The 27,993-nt window shown below is 35.9% G+C and overlaps 3 protein-coding genes and 1 pseudogene across 7 annotated transcripts; 1 reads left to right on the forward strand and 3 right to left on the reverse strand.

Annotated features, from left to right (window-relative positions):
- Nucleotides 1–2,645: 2,645 nt before the first annotated feature.
- On the reverse strand, nt 2,646–3,837 carry LOC120155139 (glycine-rich cell wall structural protein 1.8-like). Of its 2 annotated transcripts, XR_005518945.1 has the most exons (3): nt 3,094–3,837; nt 2,861–2,969; nt 2,646–2,681 (listed from the first exon to the last, which is right to left on the reverse strand). XR_005518945.1 is itself a non-coding variant. In XM_039166709.1 (2 exons), exons 1-2 carry the CDS (start codon nt 3,796–3,798, stop codon nt 2,946–2,948), a joined length of 729 nt encoding a protein of 242 aa, XP_039022640.1. In that variant the 5' UTR covers nt 3,799–3,837; the 3' UTR covers nt 2,813–2,945. The 2 variants fall into 2 exon arrangements, 1 of the variants encoding a protein (XP_039022640.1); XM_039166709.1 differs by lacking the exon at nt 2,646–2,681 and having other exon boundaries at nt 2,813–2,969.
- A 1,938-nt stretch (nt 3,838–5,775) lies between these two features.
- LOC120155340 (putative anthocyanidin reductase) lies at nt 5,776–26,587 on the reverse strand. 3 transcript variants are annotated; one of them, XM_039166893.1, is made up of 7 exons: nt 26,583–26,587; nt 8,556–8,562; nt 6,959–7,095; nt 6,702–6,874; nt 6,396–6,602; nt 5,912–6,300; nt 5,776–5,848 (listed from the first exon to the last, which is right to left on the reverse strand). In XM_039166893.1, the coding sequence occupies exons 3-7, from the start codon at nt 7,080–7,082 to the stop codon at nt 5,791–5,793; spliced, it is 951 nt and encodes a 316-aa protein (XP_039022824.1). In that variant the 5' UTR covers nt 7,083–7,095; nt 8,556–8,562; nt 26,583–26,587; the 3' UTR covers nt 5,776–5,790. The 3 variants fall into 3 exon arrangements, with proteins under 3 accessions (XP_039022824.1, XP_039022825.1, XP_039022823.1); XM_039166894.1 differs by lacking the exons at nt 8,556–8,562; nt 26,583–26,587 and having other exon boundaries at nt 5,776–5,842; nt 6,959–7,106; XM_039166892.1 differs by lacking the exons at nt 8,556–8,562; nt 26,583–26,587 and having other exon boundaries at nt 6,959–7,106.
- On the forward strand, nt 10,476–12,554 carry LOC120155342 (annotated as a pseudogene).
- Nucleotides 20,620–22,033, reverse strand: LOC120155341. 2 transcript variants are annotated; one of them, XM_039166897.1, is made up of 4 exons: nt 21,648–22,033; nt 21,117–21,134; nt 20,841–21,036; nt 20,625–20,788 (listed from the first exon to the last, which is right to left on the reverse strand). In XM_039166897.1, the coding sequence occupies exons 1-3, from the start codon at nt 22,006–22,008 to the stop codon at nt 20,852–20,854; spliced, it is 564 nt and encodes a 187-aa protein (XP_039022828.1). In that variant the 5' UTR covers nt 22,009–22,033; the 3' UTR covers nt 20,625–20,788; nt 20,841–20,851. The 2 variants fall into 2 exon arrangements, with proteins under 2 accessions (XP_039022827.1, XP_039022828.1); XM_039166896.1 differs by having other exon boundaries at nt 20,620–21,036.
- Nucleotides 26,588–27,993: the final 1,406 nt, after the last annotated feature.

The raw sequence follows: 27,993 nt of genomic DNA on the forward strand, positions 1-27,993 counted from the left end.
TCAGTTACGTACCAGCCATGCATCAAATAGCTGATGGATTTACTAAGCCGTTGGTCAGGACTGCATTAGAATAATTTTGTGCAAAAATATGTGTTCATCAATTCTGAAGGTGTGAAGAAGCATGGAGAATATTAGCTGAGTAAGCGAGCATGTGTTGCATGCCATGCCACATTGGCATAGGTTGTTAAGTGGGAGTTAGGAAGCTGTTAATCTGTTAGAATTGGTTAGTGCAGTTATGAGCTGTTGAACTATGTATAAAACAACTTTATTGCTTTGTAATCAAGTCAAGCATTACTTCTTTAATTCTTTCATCATCTTCACCCGCCTTCCAATAAGGCAGTACCATATCGTTTCCATAAGAAATATAGCGCTTAAGCTGGAGCCGCGGGTTCGAAGGCCTGAACTTTTTGTGAAAATGGCAGTAGTGTTTATGACTGAACGGAACCAAAGGATGTCTGGGGAAGTGACCGTTTACTGGACGGAAACTGGTCATTGTCAACGGAAAAGAATCCAAGTCGGAGTCGGCTCCCAAGGTTTCATAGAGCTTAATATCAACTGTTTTGACGGGTTCAGAGTCGGGTTTCTCGCTAGGAAGATCGATGACGTTCGTGATTGTATGGCCAAGTACGGGTAAATGGGTTATAGTTTCTTCCTGGCTGACGGTCTGTTCCGGTAGAATAAAGCGGGCGTCTGTGACGGTCAAGAATAGAAAAGTAAAAGTGAACAAAAAAACGAGTGGAGCCATTTTGGTTAGCGACTTTAACTTAAAGAAATTAGGGTTATTATATGAGGAGGTGGGGGACGAGGGAGTGAGAGGAGGTAATGGCGGAAGCGGGCAATGGGGTTGACCGAACACCTGGTGTTAGCCTTTTAAGATTGAAGAAAGAGGAATGTTTGAAACAGTCGCATACCACAAAATAATGTTTTTGACTATGAACTTCTGTCCGAACACGGTCGCCCAGTTTCAAACATTACATGTTGAAAAATCTGTAAATAGCTGTGGATAGGGGTGTTCAAAAGGGGGTAATTCGATTAATAGACCGAATCGAATTACCCAAATTTTATTAATCGAATTTTCTCTTCATTAACCGTTAATTGAACTGAATTTTTAAAAAAAATTGACCGAATCGAACTAAGTTCGGTGAATTGATTGGTTAACAGAATTAACCGAAATTTATAAATAATATATATTATATATTAAATATTTTTTTGTTTTTGGTTTTTTCGATTAATTTGATCAGTTAAATTTGTAAAAATCGAGTTCAAACACCCCTAAAGCTAAATATTATATATATTAAATATTTAATAATTTTGGTTAATTAACCAATTTCGAACTGAATTAACCGAACCTGAATTTTGGTTCGATCGATTAATTCAGTTTTAACCTAACTTTTATTTAATTCAATAAATTTAATTATCAATCTGATGATGACATGTGTCAACCGCTGGTAGTGGGGTTTGAACCTGAGAAGCAAGCCGAAAATCTAAGCACCCTAACTTCTAAGCCCACTAATTTGACTAGTATACAGAACATAATCTTTATAATTTATAATAAAATTAATGGTAATAAATTACTTTATAAGAACTCAAACATGAAATAATTGAATAGTATGAAAATATAAAATATATAAAAATATTATAATTGATTAATAAATGAATATATTTTATTTATATGTTAAATCACATTTAATGTAAAAATTATAATAAAAGTGAATTTAATATGTTATAATTGAAATGTATCATTTTACATATTTTAAATTAATAAATATTCTTCATTATTCTAATTTTATTGTAATGAAATGTATCATATCTTATATTTAAAAGTATTATAATGTCGATCAGATTCTAATATTATTTAATAACTCTATATTAAAATAGATTAATTCAATAAAATCAAGTTTCCCTAAAATTTTCTTCAAATATATAATGAATGAATAATAAAATAAAAATTCTTACTCTAACCGGGATATAAACAAGTCAACGCATAAATTAAAATGTTTACTACGATAAACCCTCAATTATTAGGAAAATTCTAACTCAGCTAAACTCTTCGTTATATTTTAATTATAATATTAAAATTATTTTTATTTTTTCATTAAAATGATTTAAAATATAAATAAAATACATTCTTATTAATCGGTTATAATATTTGTGTATATATATCGTATTATCGTATTATTCAATTATTCATGTTGGAGTTCTTATTAGGTCATATTCCCTTTTTCTTTGCCATTAACTATATATATTATGTCGTGATAGGTTTGTCATTTGAATAGTGTAGCCCAATGGATGGGGCATTTGCTTCTTCTCTTCACGTCTTGGGTTTAAACCCCACCAACAATTATTGATTAAATTTATTGAATTAATTAAAATTATGACCAAATTAATAGAATATGTGTAAGTAATGAGGATTAGATGTGTAATCATACAAATTTTATTAACTATCACGTAATCTCCGTTAATATTTAACGGCATGTGGCTTGATGAACAAGATTTAAATAGTTAGGCGACCCGATTAACAAAATTGAAAAATCGGTGGTTAAAATAAAAGGGGTAAATAGTTAGATGGTCAACGATATAGTTTATCCTAAAAACTAATATTTTATAAATATTGTATTTTAATTAAATTATATTTAGATTTTTAATTAATTTTTATTATATATTTATTACTTTATAATTTAATGTTTAATAAATTAATTGAATGGTGTTGATCATTAATGGTGCTCATCCACGATATAGGATTTTCAAAGTTATATCATTTACTAATATCACATTGCATTACTTATTTTTTGTTACATGTAAATTACATATTGAAACATCAAGACACAGATCTTTAATTATTCTTTTGTTCATTTCTTCCCATGGCGATTTTATTTTATATTGTCTGGCTTTTATATTGCCAACATCTTCACCATGTTTGGTATTATCATGTGCTTAGAGTTCCATCATAACGCCTTGCTTACGCAGACCTGTATACCAAACCAAATAGAAAAATAAAATAAAATAATCATTAACACAGAAAACCTGATCAGCTGATGAACAATGTAGGTTAATAAAATTCGTTTTTATGTTCAAGGAAAGTAAGACCGTTACCGTCCTCCTCCGGCGACCATCGTCATCACTGTCGCTTTCGCTGTCACTGCCCCTGATCTTACCTGAAAGGCCATTCTTTATCTTTCCCACCAGACCCTTAACCGCCTGGGTGCCTTTCTCGGCAAGGCGTCCACGGCCTCCGCTGTTGCAGTGCGACCCGTTGGAATAGTACACTTCGCTACGATACTCGCGAGTTTCGGTTTCGGTCATTCCGTAGTCCATGTTTCCGCCGTGGCCATATGCTTGGGGCTTCATGTACCCATTTCCGTGGCCTGACAGTTTGCCTCCGTGCCCGTGGTGCGGTGGGCTGTGCGGCATTCCATGGCCGTTGGTTCCGTTATGCCCATAGCCATAGCCATAGCCAGGGCCGTGGTTCTTTCCAGGGCCGGACTGATGGTTATAGCCATGTCCTTGACTCGGAGCATTCATGTAGCCATTCCCATGACCATGGATTTGAGGTTTCGACATTGCATTCCCGTTTTGGTGCTTGTGGGTGCCATGAGATTTTCCATATTCGTAAGCAGTGTGGGATTCGCTCATCCCATAGGTGGGGCAGCGGATTTGGGCATGGCGTTCGTGTTCGCTGTAAGACATTGAATAGCCATTCTGGTACTGGTTCGACTGTGATCCCCAACTGGAACCGCCGCCATAATATCCTTGACCCATCCCTTTCTCGGCGGTTTTGTGGCACTGCAAAGAAGCCATTGCTGCAATACCTCTCGAACTCCGACGAAGTCTCTTACTCTAATATGCTTGATGACCAACTTGTGTGGAACTAAGTATATATTATAGGCATGGTGGATGGGATTCTCATTCATAGTGGATTACTCTTTATTTATTTATTTTATTTCTTAGTGGGCATCCATGCATTTTCCTCTGAAAAGAATCTCCTTCTCAATTAGATGAATATTTTTATTTAATAATATTTTCAAATTTATTAGTGAATATTTCTTTTGGTTGTGTTGTATATATTTAATTATATCTTCACGTTTGTGAATATATTCCTGTATATCATTGTAAAATTTGGGTCACTCTTTTGATAGAGGAAGGATTATTCATTATTGAGTGGAGAAATTATTATGATTTTATATTCGTTTATTTTTCTACTATTTTCCTTTCTAGCTGGTACCTTCCCTTGAAAATAAAATTATTTTTTTAACAGGCACTGCCTACTGGTAAATAAACAAATATATACACAAGAAAACATAGTAAATTATTAACGTAAATCAGATTTAAAGATCCAACAACTGCATAGTCAAGATAAATGAATAATTCACTATCAACCAATAAGTACAACCGATGCTTTAATCTTAATCAGAATCTTTCAATATTATAGAGAGATTATTTTTTTATGATCCGAGTGAAAAGTTATAATCAATGGTACGATTAAAGTCGGTGGCGAATCCAAAAAATTTCTATAGATTGAACCAATATAATATAATAAAAATTTTATCTAAAAAATTATATATATTTTATTTAAAAATGTAATAACAATTATATATGGATTAAATCTAGAAAAAATTAACAATGATGTTAACGTGATCTTTTTAATTATTTTTCAATCTTAACATGACATTATCTTATGATGATACGTCAACATTATTTTTTTTTAAAAACGAATTAGAACCAAAATGTAATAATAAGTGGATGGCTAAATAAGTATTTTATCCTTGGTCTAAGTAGGCCTAAGCCTATATACGCCCCCTGGTTTAGGTAGAGAGTTACAGTTGATGGTTTATGGAATATGATGAACGATAAGAGCTCCGGAAGAGAGGTTTTTTCCTTTTCAATCTTGTATGAGGGTTTATATATTGATTGTTGATGTGAGTCATGACGGTTACTCGTAGGTTTGTCCGGCTAAATGATATAGTTGTCTCATAATAGATTCAGCCCCTAAGACATCATGTGGACCTATCAGAAATCAAGTCAAAAGTTCAAAGCTTATGGATCTTCGGAAACTCTGATCAACAGAGTAGTTCCCCTAGATACCTCTATCTTTGAAGGCTTTGATACACAGAAAGACCACAGTGGAGAATACAGAATATCCGGAGAAGTATTTTCGAATCTGTCAAAATACTGTTGTAGGTGGTGAAGAGCTTTTGACAAGCACAGATTTGCACCAACAGTGTATATTACAATATTTCGAAAAGGACTTAAATTACACACGAGTTGTGTGTCCAGTGCATCAATGCAGGTTTTAAGGAATGACCCACTTGCTGAACACCAGAGGTTGACAGCCCAATTGCTTTAGTCAGGAACACCAAAGATCTTTGCAAACGAGCATGGAACGATAAAGCATGTGCGATGTATTTCGAGTAGCAAGTGTAGCAGCTGATTATATGTCCAACATGTCTATTATCTGTGGATCAGGTTTACATTACTTTGAGACTGATGGGATCTTGTGTAGGCTAAGTGTTGATAATTTAGGAATCCTTAATTATATGATTATCTCTAACATTATTCATTTATTTGATAATCTTCAGTTTTAAGATCGGCAGCATATTATTTGCCAGTGATTACAACTGTGAGACTGAAATTTTAGAAATTTTCACATTATTACTTGACATAGTTTACTATTTATGAGCTTCTAAAGCAACAATCACTAATTGAGAGAGAGGACCGCTGCAAGTCGCCTTCCACATTTGACACTGTCGTCCAATATGTTCTTCATGTTGTATTTGTACTCGAAACCCATCTTCACCAACTTGCTCTTGTCCCATGCAATGCCTTCCTTTCCACCCCCATCAGCCTGTAATTACATCCGTTCAAATTCAATCAATATAATAACATACGTAATAATATTATAGAGATTACTTACTCTTGTGGTATCTGGTGCTGTGAATAATTGTCTCGAAAATGAGCTGCGATTTGTGTGATGGTCGGATTAGCAGCGGCGCAAATGAACCGGCCATCCATGGAGGGTTTCTCCATGCAGAACACATGAGCTTCACAAACGTCGTCAATGTGAACAATAGGGACCGATCCCAGAAGTTGTTCCAAATATTCTAACGCCACGAAAGTGGATAAGTTCCCGATAAGCTGCGAAAACATGACAGCCATGCTTAATGGCACGAAAGAAAGAAGAGTCTCTCCTCCAACAAGCCCACAAGCAAGACTCACGACTTCTAGCTTGCCGCCATTAGCGTTAGCTTCGCCGTTATACCTCAACGCCTCTTTCTCCGCTAAGGTTTTAGATATGGTATATGTCTAACACATCACAGGAAATTTAAAATTTTATTTAACTTTTAACCTGAGAATTAGCGTGATGTTTAGTGGAAAAGTAAACAGAAAATTTTACCGACCCGCAGATACTGAAGGCCATGGGTGGATGCAACATCAACATGAGTCCAAGACGATTCGTTTACGCAAGAGTTGATGTTGAACCCATCTTTCGTTAATGGCGATGCTCCTAGAACCGAAGCCGTGTAGATGAGTCGTTTTACGGCCGGCGATTGTAGGCATGACTCGGCGATGCTTCTCACACCTGAAATCGCTGCTTCGATGATTTCCTGCTTACGTAATACTAATATTCAACGGTTATCTATCTATCTGTAGCTCAGCTAGAGCTAGCTAACTTGATGAAAAAGGAGAAAGACGAATCAATAAACCTGTGAGCTTTGAGTATCTGTCGTTTGCATGGGAGTAGCCACATGAAACACAAACTCACACCCTTGGATTGCATGTTTAAACTCATCGGGATTGTATATATCAGCTTGGAATAAAACCAGTTTGGTGGCTGCACCAGGCAGGGAGTTTAGAAACCCAACTTTGGATTTATCATCTGCAATCCAAACTATCATCAGAAATTTCATTAACTGTAGGAGAAGAAAAGGACACGTGAATATATAGAGATGAAAGAGAGAACCCAAGTTTCGTAGCGTTGCATGGACAGTGTAGCCTTTTTCGAGGAGCTTCTTAACGAGCCAAGAACCTAAATATCCAGAACCTCCAGTGACGCAGCAGACCTTGCTTGTTGCTTGTTTCTCCATGGATAAGATCTTTTTTTATTTCCTCAGGCCTCGGTTATAATCATAGAAGAAGATGTGCCAAGTTATTTAAACGTCTAATGAGCGGCAGAGAATAATCAGCTTTGAGATTATCATTTGTTCCCAGCGGATGTCAATGAGAAATTGTCAACGAAATCAATATATTAAGAATAATATAAGATAAATCCCACACTCGAACTCAATCGACCTTCCAGGTGAATCCTCGGTTTCTTCGATTATGATTTATTATCAATATATGGATACAATTTGTTTGATGCTTAATTGTTAAACGTCGAAGCTTCAACCTTTTTCCATTCTTCCAAAGGATTACTCTGACTTACATTACAATATAATTTATAGATAATACTATACGTTATATCTTATACTCCATTAAAATTATTGACCCATATAACTTACCAATGCATTGACTTTATGTACAATTAATTTTTTTTAAAGAAAAATAGAAGATGCACGAATTAATTAATTTCAGTGATTAAGAGATTATTATTATTCTATGAGGTTTCAAGTTCGAGCATCTTGTATATTAAGAATATGAACGATTATTATCAACTGATTGAGAGTCATTGAACAGATAGTATATTATATTTGCTCCAAAATTATAAAGGAAAAAATAGAAGGTTACACAGTGATTCTGGCTCCCGCCGGCTCCTCTCCGTTATTGTATCTATTTAAAGAAAATGGTAAAGTTCGATTTTAGCCCTTGGATTTTTAATTTTTTTAAAATTTTCTTTGTATAAAGACACGAAATTAATGTGATGATAGTTCTAATGCGGGAAAATTGATCACACTTTTATTATACATTGTTGTTTAACCGTTAGTTTTTTTTTCTTTCCCATTTTCGATTAATTAAATGAATATTTTCTTTTAATTCACTGTGGTTGATAAGTAAAAACGAAGACTAAATTAGTCAATTACGACCGCAGACCGATCATTTGCAAACAAGTCTCCCACTGTTTCAGGCGGCTCCTAAAATTTGTGGAGTCCAAATGGTAGATTCCACGCCACTTTTGTCAGTCCATTAGTAACTGTGTTTCGTTCTCTCTGCACATGACCAAGATGTACTTATTTTAAAACTTAAAAACAATAAACTATAATAATATTTAGAACAAAAAATAGATACTACTTTTTTTAAAAATTTTACTTCTTCTAAATGCAAGTCAACTTATATTTTTATTTTATGAATAGGCTTAAGTATACAAAAGTTTCCAATCTATACTCGTTTTTCCAGTTAGTATCTAACGTTTATTTCGTTCCAGTTTGGTGTCTAACGTTTCATTCCGTTACTCAAAATGGATCAAACCGTGACGGGCCATTATGTTTGGTTGTTAACCCATTTAAAATGTCACCTAGCATATTTTTTTAATATTAAAAAATAATTTCTAAAAATAAGAAATTAATTAAAATAGATTAATTGAAAATTTAAACCTTTTAACTTTTTACCCTTAACCCTAAATCAATTTCCCTCTCTTCCCCTCCACTATCTTCCCATTCCTTCTGGATAATCTGAAAAATTTGTAAGGGGTCCTAATAATTTCCGTTTATCGTTGTAATTGAGAAATGCAATTAAAATAAGAAATGTTAACTAAACTAAAAAAACATAAATTAGGCATCTTTTTGTATACTTAAACCCTATGATTATTAAATAATTTCGTACATATCTTAATCATTTAATTTAATTGTATTATAAATTCTACATTAATTAAATTTTTTATATGTGCAGGTGCAATCATAGTATATTGTAGATAAAAATAGTATATAATATTTAAATATTATGTTTTCCTAATAGAATTTAGGTTAGGATCTATTCAAATAATAATAAATAAAAAACCTTTTATTTTGTCTAATTTGCAAGTTTCACATTTGAAGACCCAACAAACACGTACGAATTTAATCGATAAAGTTGAATTCCATCCGCCTAATAGCACTTCGCGAAGGAAAACTAACGAACTTTGATCATAAATTTGTTTTAATTATTAAATTTAAATTTTTTAATTCATTTATTTAATTCTAATAATATTTTACTTTTTAATCACACAATTTTTAAACAATTAATCATGTTATGATAAGATATCAATCTTTTCAAAATTATGATAAAATTTCAATATTTTTAGTTAACAAAATATCCCTAAGATATTCCTTATCAAATTTTATTTTAGTTTTAAGATGAAAAAAATATTACAACGATATAAAAGTTGAAAAGGAGTCAAGTAAAATATTTTGATTCTACAGTGATCAAATGATAAGGATTGTAGGTCGGACTCATTTTTCTTTAAGTTTTAAGTTGAAGTTTCACGAGCTTTAAAATGATCTTAAGAAAATCCAAATTAATAGAGTGATAGAGAACGAGGAGATGAGTTTATTGATATCTAAAGTGATCATAAAAGACATCATAAAATAACAATTTTAATGATGCAAAAATAAAACTCTAAGAGTTTTAAATTTGTTGAAAATATAATAAAATGAAGAAAAAAATTTGAAGTACTCAATACATGGCTTCTACAATGAAAAAACTTATATCAACAAAAATATAGGCCAAAATATTATTTTTAATTTAACATTCGAGTGATAAAGAAGAAAGTAATATCAAAGTTGAGTTATTAAATTATTGTTTTTTTAAATTAATTATCAAAACAAAAATATGATGGAAGAGTTTGAGGTGAGGGTGGGTCAACGATGGCTAAAGCACCCTAGACTTATGCCTTGCCATTTTCTCTCCAGACTACAGTTATGACTCCAGAAGAAAAATGGAATCCCACCATTTAAAAACTAGAAAAAGAAAATTAATCTTAAGCACGTGAAGAATGAAACACTAGCAGGACCATGCATGTATTATAAAAATAGAAACTTCAGTACACGTAACTCGTAAGCGCCCTATATTTCCGCCCACATGGATCAAAGCGGAAAGAACAGAGCAATAACGCGGAATATGGTTTGGAATTTCTTCGCTTCTGTTCTGACTTTCTCTTCTTAACATTTATCATTCGTGTCTGATAAAAGGACAAATAAGGATCCGTTTTAGAACACATTTTGAAGGTATAATTGGTCAGAATTTGCAGTTTGGGCCTCTCCTTTCTTTAAGCTCGTTTTCTTTCAGTCGAATTTCAAACTTTCTACATTCCCACAACCTTTTCTTTTCTCCTTTAAAAGCCCCAGTTCAAATTTTGGGTTACATAATCAAACTTCTCTCATTCAGGCCAAGTTCCATAGTTATTGCTTCTTGCTCTTCACCTGTCAGGTTATTTCAGTCCCTTTGGCTGCTCCTGCTTGTGTTCCTTATGGAAAAGCTTTTGCTTCTTCATAACCAAATTTACCCTGACAAACCCCTCCCTGTTTCCTGCAATATATCTTTCTGTGAAAACTGTTTTGAAAAAGAAAATGGAGCATATATGGAACGGGGAGCAGGAGACACTGGTCAATGAACTGATTAAAGGAATGGAGTTAGCGGAACAGCTAAGGTTGCATTTGGATACAGCGTCTTCTGCTGAATCCAGGGACTCGCTAATACAACAGATTGTATCTTCGTATGAGAAAACTCTACTGATTTTGAAATCCAATGGATCTATGGCTCAGCAGCAGCCACAACAGAATGCGGTTGCAACATCCGGTGTGCCGGAGTTGCCTACTTGCCTCTATCCATCGATGGCAGCTCTCGGAGAGATGATTTGGATAAGGAAAACCAGGATATCTCAAAGAAGAGGTGAATTCGGAAGCTACAAGTCGTGCTTCTTGTATGTTTATGTTGTTCATTTGATGCTAATGATTCTTGTTTTTGAAATCGGGTTTTTCAGAAATATGTTGCCGAGATGGACGGACCAGGTGAGAATTACTTCCGAAAGCCTGTTGGAAAGGACTCATGATGATGGTTATAGTTGGAGAAAATATGGCCAAAAAGTCATCATGGGAGCGAAATATTCTCGGTGACAAGTCCTTTTCCCTTATCCTACTTGAGATGACCTAATCATTGACTAAACACTATACTGATTAGTAAAAATCCTATGTTATACTTTTGCAGAAGCTATTACCGATGCACTTACCGGCACACGCAGGATTGCTGGACAACAAAGCAAGTCCAAAGATCAGATGAAGATCCCACCATCTTTGAGGTCACTTACAGGGGAGCTCACACATGCACCCATGGAAACCAGGAGGTTTCAATATCTGCATCACCAGAAAATCAAGAACACAAATCGACCAACCTTGACCAACTATTGCAATCACAAGATATCCTCTTGAATCTTCGAAACGGCCTAAGGGTCAATACAGAGGGATTAGACAATAGGGAGATGGCACCTTCTTTCTCATTTCCTTCAACATCATCCGGATTGCTAAAGAGTGAAAATCATAGTTTTTCACCTTCAGGAGTACTTGATAACAACAATAACTTGAGCAACTTTTATTCACCTTTTATGTCCCCTGCTACACCGGAATTAAACTACTTTTCAGCTCCGGAATCTCCGATGAGCAACTTCGGAGGGATTCTTGTTGGTAATGCTCAATCCCACATAGTATTGGAAACACTATTGGGAATAGTATTTAATGCTTGGCTTTCCTACTTTCTTGTTGAGTGATAGAGAACAAGGGAGACTCTCGCGCACCGTTGTTGCCGTCCGTCTCGTCTTGGCACAGCTCGGCTCGACTCGTGGTCGTGGTCGTGTCTTCGACACGTCCGCGCGGATACTATCTTTTTAGAGAGGAATTTCTCTTTGAGTCAGGTTCATCTAGACGTTTCAGCTGTTACAAAAGAAGAGATTTAATCCTGAAATTTTATGGATGATTTTAACCATATTTCTAGCCTATAAATAGAAGGCTATATTTAGCTTCTCAACTCACTCTCCAACATTCATAATTCACTTACAAAAGTATTTTCTACAATTCTCTCTGTGAGTTCTCTCTGAGTGCTTTCTAATCAGAAGAGCAATACCACCAGCAGTCCACTCCGGTTTCGGATGTACGGAATTCGGAGCAACCGTGTTAACCTCGGGGGACGGTCCGCCTACTGCAGCGATTACACACATCGGGGCGAATTCGTTTCTAAGACAGTGATTTTTACCACGACACGGTTTACGAATTTGTTCCTTTTAATTACTGTTTATATTTACCGTCAATGATAACGGTGTAGTTTTGCAGTTCATATATCCAACAATTCTTAATACACAAAATTTTGAATCTGATCTCAAGGGATTGATTTCAGCCAACACTTCAGCCACCAACTCTCCAATTATGGACTTGGATTTTTCTCTTGATCAAGTAGAGTTCGATCCAAATTTCCAATTTGATACCCCCAGGATTTTTCGACTAATTCTTTTTCACAATCGAAATAAAGGGTAAAGGTAGATGTAGAACTCGGGTTCAAGTGACCAGATTAGCTGGTTGCATCTGTTCAAGCTAGCATTGTTTTTCGCCAGGATCTATTGTACAATACATAAGTCTCTTCCAATTTCATGTTGAGTGTAAGACATCGCTTCTGATAACAAATTTTGGCATTTGTTCTAATTGCAGTTGCAATAATATGAGTGTGCGAACATACCTAAAAGATAATATTGGCATTATAAACAATAGAATGTGCTTTAACACTTGCTTTAACACTAAACACTAAACCCTAAACCCTAAAAAATAAACCTTCTGGTGAAGCACATAAACAATAGAATGTGCTTTAACACTTGCTGCGACTTCATTGCAAGCTGCAAATGAGTATTAATTGATGGCCACTTAAAATCCTAATAAGTTGTACAGAACATCACATGGGGTTTTTATATAACTGACACCGTTTGATTATAATTTTATTTTTCTGACACCGTTTGACCAATATTTCCAGAACTAGCACCCTTTCTGCTGAGTTGGCAAAGGCGCGTCCCCGGGGGCGCGCTTTACCCGTGTTTTTCGCTGAGTTGGATGCCACGTGTGAAAGGCGCGTCCCCGGGGACGCGCCTTTGCCAACTCAGCAGACACGTATTTTATTATATAATAAATAGTTTATTTTTATTATTATTATAAATTAATAATATATTATGTAAAATGTTTCGATTATAATGTAAGAATTATCAAGTTTCGAGTATTTTTGATTTTGATTATCGATCTATTAATTTTATCAGTTAATTATTTAAATGTTATCAACCATATAGTCATCTCATATCAATATTTAACGAAAATATTGATGCATAAGTTAATAAATTAGTATAATTACATATTTAATCTTCAAGACTTACATATTTTATAAAATTAGTCTTATTGAAAATTTAATTTAATAAATTTAATCCTCTAATCAGAACATGAAATGTGTCATCGTATACATAAATTTTTTAATAACTTTTAATTTGTTTAATTTAATATTTTTCTCTACTTAGAAGGTGGAATTATTATTATATTTTAAAAAAAATTATAACTAATAATATTAAATAAATATATTAAATATATTTATGTATTTAAAAGTTAAAAAAAATTATTTAGGTGTACATACATTGACAAATTATATAAATGCAATAACATTAAATTATTAGAAATAAAAACATTCATTTAAAAACTTTAATTACATAAGAGTTAACGGTTATATGATGATAACAGAGCTGGACATTTTTTTCTATTGTGCCCGATGTTTCTACAATGCCCACATCGTTTTTGTTCTGTTGACTTCTCCGAATATCCATATCACAATGTATTCTAGTAGATTTTGGACGACCTGAGTCCTCAATAGCAATGGATCTGGTACAATTGTAAGCCAAGTTTGAATCTCATTTGGGTCTCTTTCGTTTCCTATGGGCGGAAACTCAAATTCATATACCTTGAAAACTTGTGAAAGTTGGTATACGGGATCAACATAATTTTTGTAGTCCAAATGCGAATGTGAGCAAGCAGCAATGACATGAGAGCATGGATATTGAGTGCTTGAAAGAAACCACAATCGCACCACCTCTCTTGCAGATTAACTCTGAAAGAGTTAGCTTCAATCCCTTGCAGCGGACGTGGCATTTCGGTTACACGAAACAATTCACGGGTGCGAGAAAAATTTGTAACTAACATCCCATTTGATGTAGCCACTTTTTTCTGTAAATCGACTACTAGTCTTGGGTGGTAAATATGTCCGTTTTGCATCCAAGTAAGAGCTTGTCCACCGAGTTTTGCAAAGAGTTGACCCAAACGAAAATAAGTCGTTTTGACCAACGCCGTGACTGGTAAATGACGCGCCCCCTTTAAGGTTGAATTTATTGCTTCAGCCAAGTTTGTTGTCATATGACCATAGCGATACCCCCCGTCATATGCATTTGTCCACATTTCTTTGCTGATGTCCATAATGTACTCGCACCCCTTCTTATTTTGCCAAACAGCTCTTGTAGCATCGACTCAAACCTTTGAGGTAAGAGTTCGTAACCTAAGCCATTAGGAATATGTAATAGTTAATATGAAGTATAAATAGGTAATAAGAAATTGATAGAAAAATTGGGAAAAAGTAACATACCCATCCGCACGACTAACTGACGTTCATCGTTCTTCTTGTATTTTCCGTAATAGTTTGCAGCAATATGACGGACACAATAACGATGTTGAACATGTGGAGGTCTATACATTGTACCCAAAGAGTCCATTGCTGCTTTTATCCCGGCTCCTCGGTCTGAAATAATGCATAGTCGTTCCCTGGTGACAACATGTAAACGTAAATTTTTAAGGAAAAAAGCCCAAGACTCAGTGTCTTCTCCTTGAACGAGGGCAAACGCAACAGGAAGAATATTGCGGTTTCCATCTTGGACCACAGCCAATAATAAAACTTGCTTGTATTTCCCATACAAGAAAGTACCATCAATTTGGACAATTGGTTTACAGTACTTGACTGCATTAATACACTGAGGGTAAGTCCAAAAGACTCGGTAAAATTGGCAGCGATCGCGAACCATTCGATCATTCACGTAATGATGTTGAGTTTCGAACTCAACAATTGTCCCGGGATTAAGTCTTTGTACAACATGAAACCAACTGGGCAGCTCGTTGTAAGAGGAATCCCATTCGCCATGAAGTTTGCAAATGGCATTCTGTTTTGCCAACCACGCTTTTTTATATGAGACAGTGTACCCATATTGTGACTGTATAGCAGAAATCAACACTGCAACAGCTATATGAGAGCTTTGCTTCACAATGGGCATGATTGCTTGACAAATAATGTTGGAGTCCAAGTTGGGATGATCCTGGTTTATACCTGTTGCACAACATGTATGAGGACCGTTGTATCTGGTTAGTTCCCATAAGTTGTTCTTCCTCTTCCTCTTTGATACACGGACCATCCATTGACATCCGTTGTGACGTTGGACGCAGTAGCAGACATATTTCTCCGTGTTAGATCGATCAACTCGGGACTGAACTGAGTTACGAATATTGTAACTCTTTATTGCCATCATTGCTTCCTCCTTCGATGCGAACTCCATTCCAATATGTAAATTACCGTCATTGACTGATGATTGAAGTCCATAGTTGCCAACATCAGGAAGATCTGGAAATTCAGGCTCATACATTGCATCATAATCAGCCTCATACATATGTGCAGGAAGTTCGGCTGGTGTTGTATTTATCGGAACGTCATCCTCGTCATCATCAGAATGTACGTTAAACTGTGGTGAGTCAGGTTCAACGAATAATCCCGTTTCAGCACCATCTGCACCTGGCTCCCGAAGAGGTTCTTCTGGTGGAGATGAGGGTTCCTCCGATAATCCAATGTTGAGGTCAAATAAGTTCCCGCTTGCGTGTCCTCCCCTTGAACTTGAGGCCATTGTATCATGTGGGATGTGAATAGACTGTCGTCTCGTTGGCATTTCCATATGTAAGTCGAAAACATTGGCAGATGAATATCTGCCCCTTGAAGTAGAAGAGATGTTGCCATATGGATTATTGGTGAAGCCACGTGGGTTGAGATCATAAGCAGTTGCAGATGAATGCCTTCCTATTGAACTTGATGGCATGGTATATGGCGTTGGATCTGCCATTAATGATGTGAAATCATTACAGATAAGTTGTGTCGGGCTATCAACTTGATCAGTTTGATATGCAATGCCAAAGTGAGAGGAATATGAGAGACCACGAGTTACACGAACCTCAATAAAAGTGGCATACATTTCAATAAGAGATTGTGAACTCCCCATATGAGCATCAACCATCATAGAAACATCATCATCGTTTGAAAGCTGAAATGATGTATACGTGAGCGGAAAAAGTTCAGTAGGAAATCTGTATTGAAGTGAAGATAGTCTTCTCTGGCCTGCTACACGAATCTTTAACGAAATTTTTGTGATTAACTCCTCAATTGTGATGTTTCTCTTAAAGGTTAAGGGGATATAATGATCTGACTCAAAAATAACCCCCTCTTCAGCTTCCTTAATTTCTCCATCATACAAAACAACAGCAGAAAGACGACTCATTTTCAGAGAATTTGAGAATTTAGAGTTTGGGAATTTGAGAATTTGAAAGATTGTGAACTGAAGTTTGTTTTGAAAGTTTATAATACGTTGCATATAATAGTGTCTATAATCGGTTCACTATTCACATGAAGGCGCGTTCCTGGGGGCGCGCCTTCCATTATTTCGTCAGAGAATATTATCATTGCCCTATTATGTCATTCATGTCCCTCGGGGACACTAGATATATTAGTACCTATTATTTCACTATTCACATGAAGGCGCGTTCCCGGGGGCGCGCCTTCCATTATTTCGTCAGAGAATATTATCATTGCCCTATTATGTCACTCATGTCCCTCGGGGACACTAGATATATCAGTACCTATTATTTCACTATTCACATGAAGGCGCGTTCCCGGGGCGCGCCTTCCATTATTTCGTCAGAGAATATTATCATTGCCCTATTATGTCACTCATGTCCCTCGGGGACACTAGATATATCAGTACCTATTATTTCACTATTCACATGAAGGCGCGTTCCCGGGGGCGCGCCTTCCATTATTTCGTCAGAGAATATTATCATTGCCCTATTATGTCACTCATGTCCCTCGGGGAATAACTTAAATTTAACTTCTTTTGAAAGTTCAACAAGTTAAGAATAACTTAAATTAAAACGTTATGTGAAGTTTGAATAAATTAGATAAAATGTTATGGATAAATTGAATAAATGTGAAGTGATAAGTTGATTGTGACATTGAAATTGTATGGAATGAGCATTGAAATGTGACATTGAATAAATTGCCAATTCACCCCCCTCTTGGTTGATTACGTCGATCGATGAACTCAACATAAGTTGATTTTAATGTATACGTTTTAATATATATGTTAATGATAAAATCATATGTATGGATAAATTTAATTTCAATTTAAGTATTGTGAACTATAATTGGAATATAACTTTTAATTTCGAATACAAATGGAATATTAAGTTGAAATTTAATGTTAAATTTCGAATACTATAATTTATATTTTAAATTTAAATTTGAATAATATTATTTTTATTTTAAATTTCGAATAATATAATTTGTATTTTAAAAACATTTATCAAACATTTAATGTTAAATGTGAATAAAAAATAACATTAAAAAAATGTATGTAACAACCATGAAACATTTAAATAACATAACTAAATTACATAAAATTCGGAAATTTAATTATTTAAATAACATTAAATATAACTGGATCACCGATGTCGTCTTCTCGAATGAGTTCCACATGGCGGTGGTTGCCTATTTCGTGGAGGATTTCTTCGTGGAACTTGTTCTTCAGTCTCCTCATCTTCACTATCATCATCAGCAGCATTTTCTTCATTTGGTGTAGATGACGCTGAAGGGGCTGAAGAGCCTGTATAAAATAACGACCCTGGAGGAGTGCTAGTAACAATCCCACCGCTCCCCGGGAACTGTGGAAACTGTGGAAACATTGGCATCGATGTATGTGATCCAGATGAAGATTGAGGTGTCTGCGGAGAAGCACCACCAGCCAAATAAGATGCATATGAAGCATATGCTGGATCATTAAACATAGTCGTATATGCACCTCCATATGGTATAAAACCCTGCGGGCTAGGCATGTAACCTGGCGGGCTAGGCATGTAACCTGGCGGGCTAGGAATGTAACCCTGCGGGCTCGGAATGTAACCCTGCGGAGATGGCATATAAACTGGTGGGCTTGGCATATGAAGTGGAGGGTTGGGCATGTACCCCTGCGGCATCGACGAATAAGGATGTTGTGGTGGGACTGATGCAGAACCGGTAGCGCCTTCTCTCCGTCCACGCGTCGGGGGACGATGATATTGAGACGGTTGACGTCTTTCTCGGCGCCTAGGAATGTTAACCCCTCGTGCTTCCGCCGAAAGTAGAAACGGCTTCCCATTTTCATTAAACCAGTCCATATAGTTATCCGTAACCATATGACCAGTTTCAGCGTAATATTGTCGATGGGGGAACAGTGTATATCGGTTCTCCCAAAGCGCAATCCAATCTCTGTGTCTCACCACCCAGTTAACATCTTTCTTTTCCCGTCTATCTATGTTATGCACGTCGTCTAAATTTCTAGGAGCTCCAAGAATATATTGCGTACAACCATACTGACGGAGCACGCGATCAACTGGATGCCACTCAATAATAGCATAACATATAAGAGGTATAACCGATATCCATACCTCTAATGACCTACTAAGGTGGGGTGGGATGCAAGCTTTCACTTCATCGCTCGCATAAGGTATCCACTGAAACTGAAATATAAATATACAATTCAAATAAATAAAATATTCTAATTATATCTAATATTTTAAATTAAAATATTAATAATTAAACAAATTTAAAAACATACCTCAGACCCAGCTTTCGTATCAATAAGTAAACGAATTTCCTCTAACCCAGTAGGTATACTTTTATGGTCCTTTCTTTTCATCGACCACCTATGAAATATAATATAAACTAAATATCACCCTATTTAATTGAAAATTTAAATCAAAATTTAGTTCGAAAATTACCTCAACAATAAGGGGAATACGTATGGTTCATTCACGATCGGGCATAAGAAAGGCATGCGAAACCACGCCCATGATTGTAGAAGCAGAAGACATCCACCGATAGCAGTTTTCTTATAATTCGTCGCCCGACACATTTCTCTAAAGAGAAATGCCAAAACTGCAGCACCCCAACTATATCTTCCAGCTTCATCAAATCGATCAGACGCCGCAACCACATACAATGCACCTGGTTGCGAGATTTGTCGGGCATCAATATTCCTCCAATTATTCGTAGAATATATGCCCGAGCACATGCCTTTGCTTGATCCTCTGAAGCATTTTCATTTAAAACCTCAAAATTAGCTTTCAACCAAGATAAAGCTATTCTACCTCCATTAAACTCTGGCGGAGCAGCTCCAAGATAATCAATGCACATTGATTGCCAATCACCATCCGCCATACCACACATCATATTTCCGTCGACGGGAAGCCCCAGATGCATAGAGACATCCTCCAATGTAATTGTTGCCTCTCCACATGGAAGGTGAAAAGTGTGTGTCTCGGGCCTCCACCTCTCAATCAGTGCAGAAATTAGGACAGGTTCGAGTTTGCAACCGCCTATAATTGTTGCAATATACCCGAACCCAGCAGAAGCCAAATATGGCAAAATACGTTCCGGTGTCGGTATACGTGGATTTTTAATAAAAGTTTCTAAAATACGATCAGCATCCTAAATAATATATATTATAAAAAGTAAAAATTAATATAAATTCATAATAACTTTAAAATAAAAATAAATTTAAATATTAACATTAATTATAAAAAATATTACCATATCGCTAAAATGTCTGGAGATATGATCAATATCCAATCGCAACAGCATTTCGTTTTCCATTATAACTGTAGACAAAACAATATAATTAGCAAAAAAATTTATAATTCTAAATAAATAATAATTATATAAATATTATTTTAATAAAAAAATAATATTTACATAAATATATTAATATAAAAAATAATAACTATTTAAAAAAATACTAACATAAAAATAAATTTCTTACCACTAATAACAAATTTAAAACTCAAATAGTTGGAGAATTTGAGTTATATAAGAGAGGAGAAGATGATTTTGGTGTGAAGAATGAGAGGGTTGAGGGGGTTTATATAGGGGAGGAGGAGGGGTAGTTAGGAAAAACGGATGGGGGCATTTATGACATTTAATGGAAGGCGCGTCCCCGGGGATGCGCCTTCCACACGTGTCTGCTGATATGGCAAAGGCGCGTCCCCGGGGACGCGCCTTTCACACGTGGCATCCAACTCAGCGAAAACACGGGTAAAACGCGTCCCCGGGGACGCGCCTTTTCCAACTCAGCAGAAAGGGTGCTAGTTTTGGAAATATTGGTCGAACGGTGTTAGAAAAGTAAAATTAAAAACAAACGATGTCAGTTATGTAATTTAGCCACATCACATAGTATGAAAGGAACAAATCCCTATGAAAGGAACAAATCCCAAATTTTAGAAGAGAAGAATCTGATATATATGTGTAAAAGCAACTACATTCCAATAATCCCTTTAGTAGACACAACATTCTTGTCTTGACCCTCGTCAGATGGTATACATAAACAAATAAAACAGCAGTGCCTAGGGAAATCTGGCAGCATCATTAGTTCTAAATTGGAAAGTCGAAATCTGTTGGAAGGGATTCGGAAATGAACCGATAACCAAGCTCTAGTCAGCAGCGAAGAAGAATTTGTATGTTGCATATGTTCCAAGGGAATCTTCGGAGAGAATAACACGAAAGAAGCAATATCCAACTGAATTGAATTACACTTTATCTGTATTTAAGGCTTCTTCTGCATTTTCGCGTCTGAAACAGAACTCGATGTGCTTTCTTTTGCATCCTCCATTTTCCTAAGAGCTTGTCTCAACCCCAAGACAATGAATAAGTTGGTTAAAACGAGAAGTGATTCAGCCCCTCCATGTAACAAATCCACATTAGACAAGGAAGTACCATAATTCACCTTCTCTGTGTCAGCCACATGGATAGAGTCATAATTAGGCTAAATAAGTATTAAAAGTAGCTCTTGTTTATTGGTTAGAACTTACCATAAATGCCGGCTGGGACTGCTCCGTAGGCACATAGCCAGCCAGAGATCAAAATAGAGGAAATTAGTAGAATTGTAACAAAGCCACCAATAGTAAAATTAAATTGCAGAAGAAAAGCATCCAGTAGTAATAAAGCTTGTATAGCACTAAACTGAATGAAGACATATTTTCTTTGTTCCATAACCCTCGTTTCTTTTATGTTTGCTTTGAGCATAACGATACTATGATAGTTCTAAATTGTGGCCGCAACCATCTTTCAAGGTCACAGGGACACTTTAACTGCATCCGCAACATAAAAACATAGTTATTTTTTCGTAACATCAGCAACCATGACACCACAGCCACTACCACAATTTAGTACTATGCTAGAATCCTGTAGCCTATCTTTATTGTTTCCCAACATAGATGCATTTAGCAACTAAGTGGGTTTCTTGTCAAAAACATAAAAGCATTAAAGAAGACAACACACTAACTTCATAATATCAATTAGTGCAATGAAATTATATGAAACAAATAACCCAGAAAACTCACTGGTGGCGCCCACGAAGGCAAGCAGGAAGTAAAAGCCAAAAAGGGTAAGCTTCGGAGCAGACTTGGACTTGGTGATGAAGTACAAGAACCCAACGTAAGGAAACAAAGAAGCTGCAAAAAGTTGTGAAGCAATGCTTTCGGAGACAATGTTTGGTGCCCATGGATCCACTGTAAACAACCACCCACGTACAGTTACTCCTTTCCTTCTAACAACTATTCCATCTTTGTAACTCCTCAAATTTCTGCTTGATTTACTTGGGTTTGCTTGGTGATTCTGCAAGAAAGAAGAAGAACCCAGAAATGTTGCAGGGACAGGATAAGTGGATAGTTTAGACAAAGTTTGTACACGGGTGAGATTCATTGAATTCAATTTCAGTTCTCTGCCTTTTTCTTTTGGAGCTTGGATTTGCCTTCAAGTACAGAAATCTGATCTTCTCGGCTTCTGATTTGGGCTTTAATGCAAACAATCTTGCTACTGTGTTGTGAGCTGGTCTAATTGCGATGGGCCTCTGCTGCATATAACCCCAAAGAAAATATATATACTACTCTGTTAATTTAGGGGGTCTTGTCCTTAATTGTATCAAATGTTCTCAAGAATCAAGATTTATGTCCAAATTTTAAAGTAGTCTCTATATTTAAAATATTTTAATTAAATATATTATTTATCATATTGATTTATTGAGATAACGCATTAAATCTATTAAATAATATTAAAAGTTTAAATTTCAATGTTGTGAAATTAAGTTGAGAGAGTTATTCTATAATAATCTTTTGATTAGAATTAATAGATCGATAGATCAGATATAAATGATTACATAGAAATTTATGTCATCAAATCATTTCATATGTGTACCAATCTACTTCAATATTAAATCTACTCGAATAAATTTTACACACGTATGTTTTATCAAGGTATTAATTTTTTGGCTTAATTATACAAAATTGTTCAAACTATAATTCATTTCTCATTTAAGTCCCTAATCATTTTAAGTGCACTGTCTTTCACGGCCGTTGAAAAAATATGTTACCTAACACGCGTCATATTTATATTTTTAAATTTTTATTTAAAAACATAATTTAATTTAAAAAAAAATAAAACTGTTATTTTAAAAATCCTAATTTTTAATTATATATATACAAATTCAAATTCTTAAAATCTTTTATTCTAATTCTATTTACTTCAGTCATCGATCATCTATGATCATCCATCCATTGCCGAATAATTACTCATCCATTGATCAATCATTACTCTTGTTATCATCTCAAATCCTAAATTTAAATCCTTAATTTCTAAAATCACGAAAATATAAAAACGATCGCCGGCCGCCCTTAATCTGAACTAGATTGCCACATTTTCACCGACTCATTTTCATTACCTTTCATTTGCTGTAATGATTGGGGTTTCGGGAAAGGAGGGGACGGGATACTTTTAAAAAAATGTTTTTTAAATAATATTTTTAATTTTTAAAAAAATATATAAATTGAAACACAAGCAAATTCAATGGGTCATATTCATTCACTTCTATATAGGGGTGATGAGGTTATTTGTGGACTCTTATGTAAAAACATTTACAGTCGTAATAACCAATGACTCATAAAAAAGCACAATTTCACAAATAATAATAGTTTCCATTTCCGTCCAATATTAGAATAAACTTGATCTCCCTTCTCACCAGGCAAAGCCAACTCTGCTACTGGCAGCCATCTCTGATGAGCAGGATCAAATTCCCACACCTAAAGAACCCTACAGTGAGCTTAAGATAGCAATTTCAACAACCCATCCACAGATTTATGTCAGCTTAAAAAATGCTACAACAAATTCTTAACATCAAAGTTATATTTGGCAACCAGATTTGCATAGCTTAGAATAACTCAGGAATCCGAAACTTGTTAAACCAAACCAAATAAAGATGCATGGCATACTAGAGAAACAATGCAAGTGTCTCGGTCATATCATATTACAGCAGAATTTAGCTGTGCGGGAAACGAATTTAGTAATACCTGGGGGGAATTGAGCTGTGGCGTATTAGAATTAAAACCTAAAACAAAGCTCGATTCCTGGCCTTCAACCTTTTGTGGATTCCAAGAAATACACGATTTTAAGCATGAAGCCTTCCCTAATACAGAAACAGAATCTATAACATTGTGAAATCAAGCCTGGAAAAATAGAACACAAGACAGTTAATAGAGAATCATAGAGTGGACGAGTAAACGAGTTACAGACACTGTCAGTGTGTAATAAACCCTTCAAAAACTGGTACTTGAAAATATTTGGAATATCTAGAACATAAGGGGATATCTAGAATTGTTCACCTGAAGTTGCCAGTTCTTAAGTTCCAAAGGATCGAGGAGCTCAAAGACTTTCACGAACCCGTCCGAGTAAGCAGCAACCTATGAAATAAAGAGGTAACACTAAGAAAATGCCTACTCTAACGCACAATAAAGTGATCAACTATATTTTCTATTATGTAGACATGAATTAGAAGGGGAAAAAAGAAGTCAATTTTAAAACTCACCATTTTCAAACTCGTTTGACCGGCACTAAATTGAACATCTAAAACCTTGGAGCTAGTTTTAAGAGAAAATAACCTCAGTGACCAAAAATGTCTTATAATATACGATTTTAACCAACTTTTTTTGGATTTGTCAAAATGACCAACAAAATCGTAATGCGAAATACAAATCGCAACGCAATCTCCAGAATCGCAAATCAGTTACCAGAATCGCAATGCGATAGTACAAATTTGCATTGCGATTTTCCATAATCGCAACGCGAACATATAAATCGCAACGCGATTCTGACTATCGCAACGAGTATCCGTAAATCGCAACGACAATACGTAAAATCGCAACGCGTATCCGTAAATCGCAACGAGAATACGTAAATCGCAACTCGTATCTGTAAATCGCAACGAGAATACGTAAATCACAATGCGTATCCGTAAATCGCAACGATAATACGTAAAATCGCAACGCGTATCCGTAAATCGCAACGCGATTTTTAAAGCGCCATTACAATCGCGACGCGTATTTTATTTTCAAATTCCAAACACAAATATTAATTATCGGAACACTGAACCGTCCACAGTATATCCCGTAATCGCAACTCATAACCTAAAACCTAAAATCACAACTCAGTCCCATCTCCATCTCTCACTCTCTACGGCGAAATCCGTCCCCATCTCTGAAGATTTCCGTCCCCATCTCCGGCGAAATCCCTTACAACCATTCACGGTCAGAAATCCCTCACAATCATTCAGAAATAGAAAATCAACCTCCGAGGGTTAGTTTTTTTAAATTATTTTTATTTTAAAATTTTTGTATTATTTTAGGTTTTTCATATTGAAATTGATGATAAGTTTACTAATAATTTCAATAATAGATTAACCATTTCACTTAGATTTCTTATTAAATTCATTCGATTGCTGCCAATACTGCTAAATTGTTTAGTCTTTAACCCTGTGAAGTTAGTATTTGTCTTTGTTTTATCTATTGGTTGAAGTAATGCAATCCATTAAAGTTTCAATTTGCAAAAGAAGAATAGTTTCTAAACTTAAAATCGCAACATGAAAATGAAAATCGCAACACGAAAATGACTATCGCAACGAGAGAAATGAAAATCGCAACGAGAGAATCGCAACGCGAAATGAAAATCGCAACGCGAAACCAAAATCGCATTGCGATTTTCATTTCGCGTTGCGATTCTCTCGTTGCGATAGTCATTTCCGCGTTGCGATAGTCATTCTCTCGTTGCGATTTTCATTTCAACTAAAAGACAAAACAGTGTTGCAAATTTTAGTTTCAAGAATAAACTACTACTCTTTATGTTTATTGTTTTTGGTATATCTTCATAGTGTAGTTTTTGGTATATCTAACTTGGTATGTTTATTGTTTTTGTAGAAATTTTTTTCGGCTTCATTGACATTAAGGAATAAAGTTAGCCTAGCCACTACAATTGCTTCGAAGCTTTCACCTGCACAAAGAAAATTGTTTGAGGAAACCTGCTTTAGGCCATGGCTGAGAGTACAACATCCGGATGGAGATGCTAATTTGACCCATTTGTGGCTTCAGACCATGACTAGCGATCTACCCGACAGTATACAACGTGGTGAGGAAGAGATATGGTTTCATTTTCCACCGGCGTATACTTGTTTTGGGCGGAAGGAGTTCTGCTTAATCACTGGTCTACGATTCGGACACGATGATGTAGGCCAGTACACTAGTCATATCACCCACCCATCATGGTTATCCCGAGTTTTTCCTGATGAGTCAATAGAGAAGCCGAACTTACACGTCGAAGACCTGAAGAAATTGTTTAATAAAAAAGATGGTTTTACTCGGATGAATGACGTCGTTGTTGTCCGAGTATGCCTTCTAGTACTTTTGTATGCTGGCTTTTTAGGCAGAGAGGCCAGACAACCTATTCCTCATAAGCTAATATTATTGGTAGAGGACCTAAATGCATGGAATTTGTTTCTGTGGGGTTCGTATATATGGAAAGCTACCTGGACTAAGTTGTCGACTGCCTTTGATGACCGTAAAAGTTTGCATGGCGATGGGTCGAAATACACTTTGTCAGGCTTTGTTTGGGCCTTTAAGGTAAAAATTTCTATATAATGTTTTCAAAATTATAATTAATTATTTAACAATTACTAATGTTTGTTATTATATTGTTTGTAGATTTGGATATTCGAGGCTTTCCCCAGCATGCAGACATATGCATTAAAAACTTCAAATGATATTCCTAGGGCTATTTCCTGGAAGAGGAAACGTCTGTTGGATTGGGAAGATTTAATACCATATGCGATAATAAATAATGTAAGTTAACACAAATACTATCATATATAAACAAGTTATTAATAGTAGACGTTTAACTTTGTTTGAGTTTTTATATTTTTAGGAGGCCAACACTCCATTACAGAGACTGACATCCACAGAGGCTGAGCTTGCCACTGATTGGTGGCAAGCTAGTCAATATTTTTTTGATGGCACGAATGATGAGCAGCCTCCACTTCCTCCACTTCGAGAGCCATCACCTCACCTAGAGCCATCACCTGATCGACCCGACTATACACCTCTACAACGAGAGCCATCACCTATCCCGTCACATCATCGAGCCTCTTCTCCACCATCATCTCATGATAGGCGACCGGCAAAGATGCCACGACTTCTATCTCCCTGTTCTCCACCTCCACGTGATGAGTCAAGGGAGTTACGTGATGAGGTCAATGCCTTGCGTGAGGAGATCGGTACTCTACGCGATAACGATGGTGCATGGCGTGTGGAGGTATCTACTTTACGTGGTGAGGTTGCCGCTCTATGTGAGATGGTAGTATCGTTGTAGAATGAGGTTCATACTCTACGCAACGAGGTAAGTTTAAGATTTTCCATATTTAACTTGATGATAAATATCATGTCTGTTTATTTACTGATTTTTGTATTTAATTATTTAGCGGCCCGATAAGGTGGATGCTTTACGTCGGGTTTTTCTTGCACGACGGAGTTCACGCATCAGACGGCGTGCACGTGCTATTAAGTCTCCGTACACCCCAATAGTGTGAAGACACCGCAAGAAGAAGCCCGACTCGCATGTCATCCCTCAAGAGTCCACTCCTATCGTTGAAGAGGCCCCTATCATTCCTCGAGAGTCCCCTCCCACTGTTCAAGAGGCCACTGTCATCGTTGAAGAGGTCCCTCCCACCATTCAAGAGCCCGATTCACATGGCGTCATATGTAAGATTCTTGAGAAACCCTCTGACGTGTCGGACATGATGGATAAGAGTTGGCTCTCGTATGAGTTACCGGCCAGTACCATTCCGGTATCTGAAGTGGAGAGGAGACAACTACCGGACACAATTCTGGATAACACCCTTTGGGCTAAGACCGCAGTTGATTTTTATCTACATGAGCGGAGCCAGAGGTGTTTCACTGACATATGCAAGCTCAACGATGATATCTATTTGTTGCTTGATCGATCTTGGTGAGGCGTATTATTAGGGGTCGAAGACAATGGCTATTTCGATAGAGGGGTAAGTCTTATATTTTTCTTATATATATTTCAATTTGATTATTTTTTTTAAATTTATGTAAGTCACTAATATATGTCTTTTTTTGTAAAACAGCATATCGATGTGTGGGTGTCACGTCTTCTAATAATTAGGAAACTTAAGGAAAATAAAAGAAATACACGATATACAATTATGCCGACGTCTTTTAACGCCGTTCACTTGAAGAATCAACGAGATGAATCATTTGCGTTGGGTAATGGACAAGCTAAACTTTATTCTGCATGGTAGGAGGTCGATAAGGTTAGTATTTATTTTTGATTGAGTTTAAAGGTATTCAT

Source organism: Hibiscus syriacus, unplaced genomic scaffold (genome assembly GCF_006381635.1).
Source record: "Hibiscus syriacus cultivar Baekdansim isolate YM2019G1 unplaced genomic scaffold, ASM638163v2 tig00111166_pilon, whole genome shotgun sequence".
Taxonomy (NCBI): domain Eukaryota; kingdom Viridiplantae; phylum Streptophyta; class Magnoliopsida; order Malvales; family Malvaceae; genus Hibiscus; species Hibiscus syriacus.

Coding starts and splice junctions, on each gene's coding strand:
- LOC120155341 (XM_039166896.1), bottom strand. CDS start 22,008: ATGAATCTCACCCGTGTACAAACTTTGTCTAAACTATCCACTTATCCT.
- LOC120155340 (XM_039166893.1), bottom strand. CDS start 7,082: ATGGAGAAACAAGCAACAAGCAAGGTCTGCTGCGTCACTGGAGGTTCT. Junction 6,603..6,701: donor CAGATACTCAAAGCTCACAG/GTTTATTGATTC, acceptor TTACGTAAGCAG/GAAATCATCGAAGCAGCGAT. Junction 6,301..6,395: donor ATGGCCTTCAGTATCTGCGG/GTCGGTAAAATT, acceptor GTGATGTGTTAG/ACATATACCATATCTAAAAC.
- LOC120155139 (XM_039166709.1), bottom strand. CDS start 3,798: ATGGCTTCTTTGCAGTGCCACAAAACCGCCGAGAAAGGGATGGGTCAA. Junction 2,970..3,093: donor ATGGTCGCCGGAGGAGGACG/GTAACGGTCTTA, acceptor TTTGGTATACAG/GTCTGCGTAAGCAAGGCGTT.